The sequence below is a fragment of the Arachis hypogaea genome, chromosome 17 (genome assembly GCF_003086295.3).
Source record: "Arachis hypogaea cultivar Tifrunner chromosome 17, arahy.Tifrunner.gnm2.J5K5, whole genome shotgun sequence".
Classification (NCBI taxonomy): Eukaryota; Viridiplantae; Streptophyta; class Magnoliopsida; order Fabales; family Fabaceae; genus Arachis; species Arachis hypogaea.
Window position 1 is genome coordinate 6,048,876 of NC_092052.1, and position 11,326 is coordinate 6,060,201.

General features: G+C 37.7%; 1 protein-coding gene across 1 annotated transcript; it reads right to left on the bottom strand.

Moving 5' to 3' along the window:
* Positions 1-355: 355 nt before the first annotated feature.
* Positions 356-3,096, bottom strand: LOC112762668 (F-box/WD-40 repeat-containing protein At5g21040). Its single transcript, XM_025808533.3, has 2 exons — positions 2,779-3,096; positions 356-2,614 (listed from the first exon to the last, which is right to left on the bottom strand). The coding sequence occupies exon 2, from the start codon at positions 2,375-2,377 to the stop codon at positions 659-661; it is 1,719 nt and encodes a 572-aa protein (XP_025664318.1). The 5' UTR covers positions 2,378-2,614; positions 2,779-3,096; the 3' UTR covers positions 356-658.
* Between the last annotated feature and the right edge of the window lie 8,230 nt (positions 3,097-11,326).

Sequence of the window (11,326 nt, forward strand, 5' to 3'; positions counted from 1 at the left end):
TTATCCATCTAAGTTCTAAGATTAAGACATGGATATATATGTCTGGCCAGACTAACGAACTTTGATAGTACATGAAGTTTGGAATGAAAGAAAATATGAATTAACTTAAAGGTGGGTGTGTGTTGAATCACTTGTATTAACTAGAGATTGATGCTTAATTGTTAAATTGTGTTGTATTTGTATATGATTTCGATTATAATTATAGTATTAAATTTTACTTTGCTCGAAGATTCCTACCCCTTTCATGAAATTTCCGTGAGTTGGGTCAAGTTAATCAAAGTTTCGGGTAATACAGCGCATGTTCATAGTTAATTGATAATTTTTCTTTTAATCAATCAATCATTGAGAATTAATGTTTAACTAAGTGACATTTTCACCTACTGTCTTAATAAGTCATGGTCCTGTGACTCCTGTCACCCAAATCCCTAGTAATGGGAATAAAGTTTCCACTGAATTTCACATCAAAATTCAGTAGGCAATGGACATAAACAACACTTTACTTTCTAAACCTGGAGTCTTCTTTGATCCAATTACTAAAAATATGCCTGATTAAATCATGCTAATATAAGAGAGAAACTAAATCCAAATACCGTATACATCAATTATGTAAGAGCAGAAATAGACAATTGTGCATCGAAGCACACAACAGGGACCATAACTATGCCTTCACCTTTCCACTTAACCCACGTTTGTTGGGCCAGATACAATTCACTGAACTCTTCTTGGCCGCCGCAACTGAACATTGATCACTACGGCCACCTTTGCTGCTGCTCAGCTCCGTTTGGAGCTTACGCCGCCTCATCCGGTGCTCTAACCGCATTCCTCTAAGTGCCCGGGCTCTACGCTCAATTTCTAAAGCATGAGAGAAATCCCAGATCCTGACAACACCCTCTTCCCCACCACAGACAATCCGATCAGCTCCTATATCTACAGCAAAAAGATTGCTCTTAAATCCATGCAACATCCTCTGTGGGGGCTCTATTGCACCACCATCGAAATACTTCACCTTTGAACTCCTCTTCCTCAGAGCATGCCTGCTAGTCCTCAGCAGCTTTCGCACATCAATTAGAGCAAGCTTGCCATCACTTGATGCTGACACAAGCCATGGAAACTCAAAGGCAAGTGAATACACAGGACCTGTGTGAGGAATCCAAGCAGCAACTTGCCAAGCTTTGGCCTCACAGCCGTCGTCTATGATCTCATACATGTGTATTGAACCATCTTCACCTCCAGTGAAAAGGAAATCCCCTGTATGGCTTCTTGCCAAAGCATAAGTGTTGCCAACATGAGCACTGAAAATGATAGTCAACAAACTCCCACTATTGGTATCCCAAATGTACACATCTGAACCTGATATGCTGGCAACTGTAGTATCATGAGGGACAAGTCCGTAAACCCAATCGCTGTGCCTTAGCACCTCAATGCACTTCATTGAATGACGGTCCCACACTCGAACAGTCGTGTCCCACGAACCACTGTAAATCCTTGTTAAATCTAAAGCAAGTGATGTCACTGGACCCTCATGTCCCCAAAGTCTAACCTCAGTATTCTGGTCCTGAGACCCTCTAAGGTCAAACAGATGGGGTAGTCCTTCCACAGCCCTCCAACAATGAATAAATCCATCAGTACCACCAGCAACCAGCAGTCTTCTATCTGCTGCAACAGCACGAATGGTGCAGCCAAGGGGCCGTGACGATGCGATTGATAACCCGTCCTCCATGTCCCACATCCTCACAACAGAGTCATACCCAGAGGTAAATATAAGCTTTGCAGAGGCCAACAGGAAAACGGTCCGAACTGCTTCAGTATGGCCATACAATACATCCATAGTGTAACGTCCCATGAAAGTCTTACTCCTAAACTCCCTCTCCACAAATAGCTCCTTCCATGACTTCTCATCAGCAACATCTAATTCCAGGGCCACAGGAACTGCTGGAAGTTCCCACCTTTCAGCATAGAACTCCTTCCAAGCATGGTGCTCGGACGCAAGCCTATGGAGAATCGTGGAGACGCACGAAACAATGCCAAGGTCTTTGGGGTCAAGGCAATTCAGAATCTCGGAAATTATCGCCGGAGGAAGGTCGGTGATGGACCGACGGCAATCATAAACCACTTCAGCAGTCAATGATGATTGATTCAAACCACTGCCAGAGGCTTTGATTCCTTTCTTGGAATTAAACTTTGATGCTCCCTTCAAACTGTCACCCTTCCTATACTCACCCTTTGTACTCGGAACAATATCAGAGATTGAAATTCCTTCACTATTTGGTTTGTGACTAACTAGAGTTGGTTCAACTATGCCTATGCCTGGATTTGCTACAAAATCTACCAATTTTTCAGAAACCTCAGTAGTACTCCTTGGGCACCTAAATGCCATAAAAGAATGGGATGCTATACTCCAAAACAATAGGGTTGAAAATTCAAACCCTCCAGTAGCACACAAATTCTAACAAATTATCCAAATACCTAAGCCAACAAAATTCGAATTTGGGGGAAAAAAAGAAGCTGAAACCCTAATTGAAGCTTCCTACGAATAAGATAACCAAGGTAGGGCCAAAAATCAGCTTAGAAATAATCGGTAGCCAAATAAAACGATAGAGAAATCCTCAATTTTCTGCAAAAGAATAAAAAATATATATTAAAAAACGAAATTAAGAAAAATTCAAGGATGACGAGCTAACAGAAAATAGAAAAAGAACCCCACACACACAAAAAACAAATGCAAAATGGGGAAATTGAACAAAAGATATTCCGATTGAGAATGGAAAGAAGAATTACCTTGAGCGGAAGAAAGAAAAGCGTGGAAGCGGAGAAGAAGCAGAGAGAAAAAGGTGAAGGTGTGAATTGAATGAAGCTAAGAGGCGTTATGTGGTTAGGGTTACAAGTTAGAACTATGAAGTAATCAGATCCCCAAATTTCACCCTCAGTGTTCGGTGGTCACCGTGAACTTTGAAGAGAACACTAATCAATCCGCGAATTCACGCTTCTATCCTTCTGGTTTTCATAATTAATTATTTTACTACAAATGCCCTAAATAATTAAATTATTAATGAAAATACTTTTTAAATTTATTAACAATACAAATATTTTAAACTCTTCAAATCAAATATCTAACTATAAAATATACCTTCTTCGAAGAATTTAATTATTGGATTTTGACGATATTTTTTGTAAGTTTGACGATTTTTTTGTTTTTCTAATCAAATTTTTTTTGTCACTAAAAAGAATCTGATTAAAAAAACAAAAACTTTTATCGCTAAAATTTAATAATTTTATATTAAACAATATTTTTTATTTTTTTTATTAATGATTAAGAATAATTTAAAAAATATATATATAATATTTGTTAAATACAAAAATTATTTATTAGTTATAAAAATATTTTAAAATTAGTTTTATTACTTTTTAAATATTTTAATAATATTTTATGTATTTTAAAATATTTTAATAGTATTTTGTGGTTAAATAATTTGACGAGTATTTTTTCAATAATTAATTGAAGGATAATTTTTGTGGTCTATTCATTATTTTTTTAGCAATACTACAAATAGTAGGGAATAAGTTTTCCTACAATTGTAACGATATATTTATAGGTCATAAAGAAATTAGATAAAAAAATCAGAAAAATAAATTATGTCAAGTATTATAATTTTCTAAATACCTATAAGTAGACACACAAAAAATACTATAAATCTAAGATTTCAGTTTTTCAATCATTTATTTGATTTTTTTCAGTATTTTATAACTTATAAATTTATCATAAATTCTTTCGAAAAAATTTTTAAATTTTGGATAAAATGCATATTTAAACCAAAATTACACAATTCACCCAAAATGAAAAACGTTACCTGAATCTCCCAACCGGACGTTTTTATGTAAATCGAATGAGACCCATTCGAATTATGCAATCCAACACTAATTCGAATCAAGGCAATTCGAATTACTAAAGAAAATACAAATCGAATCTGACCAATTTGATTTATACATGGACGAAATCTTGTATTAAATCGAATCACATTGATTCGAATTATGCATGCACGTGAACATCCCACTAATTCGAATGACACCAGTTCGAATTACAAGCAGTTTTGTGCACATGGTAATTCAAAACAAGCTGTTTCGATTTGCCTATAGTAACTAATTTCGACGTGGGTTGATTCGAATTATCACCAAGAAGTAGCCTAAGGTAATTTGAATTGGACTCATTCGAATTACCAATGTCTACCCTATAAATATAGTTCGAGTTGAGCTCATTCGAACTACAATTTCAAATCTCTGCCCCACCAAATTTCAGAAAAAAACCCTATCCTAAAACTCCAAGAAAGTGTTCAACATTTGGATATTCCACTGATGGGGAATAACCCAGACCGACTTTATCGTTTGGATGGAGTCGCTCATATAGCTAGTGTCATCAATGAAAAGGTTAGTGCGCACATTTTTTTCTAAAATAGGATTTCATGTGTTACTTTTTTTTTTGTTTCTTATAACGCTAATCATTATTTAGAATTGTTAAGTTAGATAGAGTTGCTGTATTGGTGATTTGTTAGTTTTAGAGGTTCGACGGAGCAAGTTTTAATTTGGATAGTGATTACAAATAAGTAAAAGAGTATGAGTAGTAAAGATAATGGGGGGTGCAACTTATTTAGAGTCAGATTTTTTTTTGTTAACATTAAACTCAGTCGTTAAAGTCAATTTTTTGTTAATGTTATACTATTTTTTATTAGACCCCGTTTGATGCATATATGATGTATTTGAACGCGTAACATTATTTGGTTGCGTACAAGTTGTATTCTTTGGATATATGTATTAGTTAATAATGTTGTATAAATATGTTCCGAGATCAGACACAATTTGATACATTCTTTATGCAACCCCACCGATGTAACATGAGCATGCGACGACAGTAGGGTATGCGCTTGGACGAGAGGATCGTTCCGTACTTGCAGATGGCCGGTTTATACCATCTTGTGAGGCTGAACGAGCTTGGTTTAGGTTGGATGAGCCGCTAGTTAGTGCATTCGTGGAGCGATGGCGTCCGAAAACGTACACGTTTCATATGCTGTTCGGGGAGTGCGCAATTACACTACAAGACGTGGCGTACCAGTTACGGCTACCGATCGATGGACCACTGACAGATTTTGAGACATACATCGAGGGTGGTTGTCCAGCTCGGGCGTGGTTTAAGGAGTTGCTGGGTGTATTGCCTCCTGCGAACTGCATATACAAGTTCGCAGTGAAATGCAGTTGGTTCCAGTAGACATTCAGAGAGTTTACTGATGGTGCCGATGAGGCCACTGTTAGGAGGTATGCCCGGGCCTATAGCATGATTATGTTGGGGACTCAGCTATTTGGCGACAAGTCCAGTACTCGCATTTACATTAGGTGGCTGCCATACGTAGCCAGGCTTGAGGACATGGGTGGGTACAATTGGGGATCAGTTGCTCTCTCATGGTTATACTGGTGCATGTGCCGCGTGGGGAACAGGCACGTTGTGAAGTTAGCCGGACCATTATAGCTGCTTCAATCATGGATCTTCTAGCAATTCCTTGAATTAGACCCGCTAGACATGATACGTTCGGCTGGCCTTTGGCCTCGAGGTACTATTCTATTCAAATGCTTTATTTGTCACAATTATTTGTTGTTAGCTTCATTTAGTGATAACTTGGGTTTGGGTTGCAGATGGTCAGGTCACAACCCTACAGCGAGCGAGAAGGGACCTCGAGTTGCGAGTTGGAGGCTCATAATAGATCTCTTACAGGCTGGAAATGTGAATATTTCAATCACTCTATATAGTTAAAATCTCTCTTGAATTGGCAACACTATATATTTAATGATGACATGTCATAACTATTTCTATTCACATTTCATTTGGATGTCGTATAACTCTCATGATGTAGTTCAGGTGGTGCATCTGGAGATATTGGAGCCTCATCATACGGCGTTCTGGAGGTCCGTGACAGCGTTGATATATTTTGCAGTCATAGAGTGGCACCAGATAGATCGGGTACTACCGCAGTTTGGTGGAGTACAACCTTGACCCCGAGCCATCTTGATGTCGAAGGATGACAGAGGTGGTGATCGATGGTTCTCACACAGCTTGCAGTTTTGGCACCTCCACTGAGACAACCCGCCAAGTCTGTCGCATGAGTTTCTGGATTGGTGGAGCCAGCATGGCAGGAGATTCCTATCACCTAACACCTAAGCTCTTCCTCGGTAACCCCAGGGCCATTCCTATTATGGTCGAGGTGACTCAGCGAGGTCCATGTCAAGTTCCTGACAAGGATCGGGTAGATAATGTTCCAAATAGGCGTCGAGTTGAGCAAAGAGCTCGTGTTGAGACACGTAGGAGCCAGCGTGAGTGGCGGTGGCTCGAGCATGCGATGGCGGAAGGTGAGGGCAAGGGTAGAGGTGATGGACGAGGTAGGGGTCGTGCTGGACAGACTGGGAGGGATGGTCGTCGAGTTAGAGCTGGAGATAAGGGAGAAGTGGACATGATGATGATGACAGTCTTTACAAGGATGGTGATGGTAGGGATCATGATGGGGCTGATGGTGGACATGATGGCGGGCATCATGGAGGAGGTGACGGTGAGATGGGGAGTGGACTTGGAAGAGGTGCGCATGGTGGCGGTGGTAGAGGATCCCATGGTGGATACTCGTATGGTTCTAGTGTGGGTGATGATTTGGAGGAGGGCGGCGGGGGAGATGGCGGAGGGCCATTCGGTGATTACTTTGTCGGTGTCCCCAGTGATGACCAGGCTATACATGAGAGCCATACATGGGTTAGTCTAGGTCAGCTTCTATCAGACCTGCTGACCAGTGAGGGTCTTGATGCAGACTTTGGAGGATCACACTTCCCCATCCGATACATGCTGAAAATCGAGCTAAGGCGATACACCTGATGCACATAGGGCTACCAAGTCAGACGTGAATATGCACAACAAGCTAAGGCATGACAGAATGGATAATGAAGTGCCTGAAAATATCCGCAATCACATGTCTGATCCCTAAGTGACACTCTGTAACTACCAAGTGAGAACGACTAAGTAGGCGTGGTCTCAGCGACAGCGAACTTAGAATTATCCCTATCGTACAAAGTCACTATGAAACATCGTGACTTCTTCAGATTAGCCTCTATAGACTTCATCAGATGCCGACTAAACTGTTGTCCGGTTCCCAACTGGGCCTCTGCCTCTCTCCCCTTGCGAACAAATAGCTAGGATAACCTCCCGTACATGGATTTCACCAATGAACAAACTGGAAGGTTCCTCACTCCCTTCAATGTCAAATTCACACACTCGAAGATATTTGTCGTCAGATGTCCGAATCTCCTACCCTTATCCCGATGTTGAGTTCACATCGAATACTCAATCCTGTTAGCCTAGTCATACATGGCAGGGTTTTCAGTTCGTAGGATATCAAACCAGTAATCAAATTCAACCTCAGTCTTGACATATGCCGCGTTCACCAGAAGCCTGCGTGCATCCTTGCCCTTAAAAGTCAGGGCAAAATTTGCGGCCACATGTTGAATACAGAATGCACGCTATACAGCAGGTGGTAGCCAACCTCCGTCGGGAGCCTCAAGTGCTGCCTTGATACCGTTGTGCCGATCTAATATCACTAGAATACCCGATTGCGGAGTCACGTGCTGGCGAAGGTGGGATAGAAAAAACCGACCATGACTTAGCATTCTCACCCTCCACAAGTGCGAATGCAACCGGCAGAATGTTGGAGTTCCCGTCCTGGGCAATTGCAACAAGCAATGTACCACCATATTTGCTGTACAGGTGGGTCCCGTCAATACTGACTAACGGCTTGTAATGTCGGAAGGCCTCAATACACGGTGAGAATGTCCAAAAAATTCGGTGAAAATAGGCCTGCTCCTGGTCCACTTGCCCACCCACTCGCACAAGACTCGTCCTCAACACTGCAACACTACCAGACATCGTCATTTGTACACCTAGGACCCATCGCGGTAACTCATTATATGAATCATTCCAATCTCCGTAAATATGTGCCACGACCTTCTACTTAGCCAACCAAACTCTCCTGTAAGTCGGTCTAGAACCGAAATGTGCCTCTGTCACGTTCAGCAGTACCTTGATACACACAGCTGCATCAGCTCTAATCACTGGCAGTATGAATGCTGAGATCACATGATAATCAACACTCCTGTGATCACTCGATATCGACATGGCAAGACAAGTATGAGGTCTATTGTACTGTTTTACCTCCCAAATACCTCTACGCTGGCGGAGACTGATCTGAATCAACCATGTGCACCGTTGCCAAATTTCTTACACTTCCCAAAGTACTTGCGATAATCGGACTCTACTACTTTGTTCTGAACCCCGCGTCGGATGCTATAGGTCTTCACGCTTAACACGACCTCCTATTTATTCTGAAACTAGTGACCAACCTAAAACTCCGCTAGACTTTTGGTACTCTGTGTATCTCTTGCACCAAATCCAATAAGTTTGCTAGGAACCCCCTGCTATCTCATGGCATCCCAATCCAAAGTTGAAAAGTGCGGGGGTACTGTTGGGTCCCTGAGCTAGGCTTCGTCAGCCCCAGCAGGATTACTCGCTACTATATCATCACCGATATCATTGGCAATTATGTTCGGATCCACATCATCATCGTCATCATCATCTCGCAGTAAATCGTCTATACCATCCAGTGTGCCACCGTGTAATAAAACCGATGCCGCATCAGTAATACCAACTCCTCTATCGCCACTATGGTGTAGATCAGCTGCGAAGGACGGGGAGGCAATCACAGGCACGGATGACGAGGCACCAACAGGCCTCGAACTAGAACAGACTGGCATTGCTAGAGCTGGGGGATTCTGGTTTGAACCTCGTGAGCTGGAGACCACATCGACAAGCTTGGCCAACAGCTCAGGGGTCCTGACCTAAAAAAATTGTCGACGACAATGGAACAGAACCTCCAAATCCTTATCATTGCATATGACAAACGAATCGTATTTTACATCATCTCGCAAAACTGAAATCAGAATTCGATAGAATAGCTTCTCAACTCGTTTCACGCCTTGCAACCCCAGTTTTTGGATTATAGAATTTAGGAACTCAGCAAAGCTCGTTGTAGGTTTCAGAAAAATACTGAGAGGATCCTTATCAGTAAACTTAATTTCAGAGCGTGTTTTTTTCTTAATCGACCCTCTATAGTACACCAACACTATAAAACTATCCTCACTAGCCATTATCTTTCACTCTAATGGCAATAATTTCACATTCACATCATGTTTATATATGTTGGTGTCACAGTAAATCGAATTTACCTTCTTTGATTTATATGTTCATGGTAATTCGAATCAGTAAAGTTCGAATTATATAAGGAAATTATGAGGTGTTATTCGAATTGGTGTCATTCGAATTAGTGAGGTGTTCACATGCATGCATAATTCGAATCAATGTTATTCGATTTAATAGGGGTGTTCATGGATTGGATCCGATCCGTATATCCGTGGTGTTTATCCGAATCTGATCCGAAAATTGCAGATATGGATCCGATCCGCACACTAATAGGATTGGATTACGAATTTTATGTAGATATCCGCATATCCAATCTGCATATCCACAAAAAAAGGAAATAAATAAGTAAATATTCTTTATATATTTTATTTCAACTAATAATTATCATATATGTTGTATTATTTTAATTTATTATTTAAGAAAAGTATGTTTAATATTATTTTAGTAGTAAACATATTTAAAACAATAGAAAAAATGAATTTTATTGATATTTTTTAATAAAAAAAAGATTTTAAAAAAAGTTTTGTATTTTGCGGATATATCCGATATCCGATCCGATTCACAAATGTGCGAATCAGATCGAATCGGATCCAAGTTTAAAAACTGCGAATTTTGGATCAAATCCGATCCGATGATTTTAGTACGGTTCTGATCGAAATTTTGGTCATATCCGATCTGATATGCGGTCACCCCTACGATTTAATACAAGATTTCGTCCATGTATATATCGAATTGGTCAGATTCGATTTGCATTTTCTCTGTAATTCGAATTGCCCTGATTCAAGTTAGTGTTGGATTATATAATTCGAATGGATCTCATTCGATTTACATAACTGTGCCTTTAAACCATAAATTAAAAATATTATAAAAAATCTTTTATAAAAGTTGTTGCAAAATAAATATTTTTAAAATGTGTCCTTAAAACACAAATTAACTAAATTATTTCTCAATTTAATGTGTTTGATTCATTCAATTGTATTAATTATAACTAATCAATTATGTAATTTTATTTAATTAGGATAAATATCTTATCATTTAATATTTTATTTGATTCATTAAATTACATTAATCATAACTTCAAATATTTAATTTAATTAGAGTAAATATCAAATTATTTTAAATTCAATTCGATTCATTAAACCAAATGAATTATAACTAATTTATTATTTAATATGATCGATATAAATATTAAATTATTTAATAAATAATATATAAAGCAATGAAATAAATGAACTCAATTAATTTAAATTATTGTCTTATTATTTTATATATCCCTTTTCTCCTTCTCTATTTTGTACTTCACGTAAAATATTTGTAATTTTTTATTTTTGTTTTTTTATCTTAATTTTGCTAATATTTTTCTATGATTTTGTTTTATATTAATTTTTTTATTTATTTTGATTAATAATTCTTAAGGGTATTATTATTTTATTTAAAGATAATTTAAATTTTTTGTAATATTTTTATAAAAGTTGATTAATAGGTTCTTTTTTAAAATATTTTTCTGAAATTTTTTTAATAAGATCATATTTTAATTTTTCTATTTCATCTTTTGTATTAATTAATTATATTAATCTTCTATTGCAATACATTTTTTATCTACTCCACACATTATCTTTTCTATCTTCTTTTACTTTTTTTAATTGCTCTTTTTACTTTATTTTTAATTGTTTATTTTACTTTTACTTCTCATATATAGATTTATTATAATTCATCACATGTTCTTTTTGAATTTAAGTGATTTTTTAGGTTATATTTTACCATTGATGCTTTTATTTTGTTTAGTGTATTTTTTTAGTCTGTATTTAATATAATAATCTGTAAATATCTATTCTATTATGTAAAAATTAAATTTCTGCACTTAATGATAAAACTGTCGTAACATGTTTCTGATGGTGTTTTTCAATTTATTTCTTTTAACTCATTAAATTTATTTTATTATAATAAATTAACTATATCAACTAATTGATTTGGTTTTTTAAATATCATACAATTTATTATAATTTCTATCAATCAATTAATTGTAATTAAAATTGAATGATTATTTTGTTA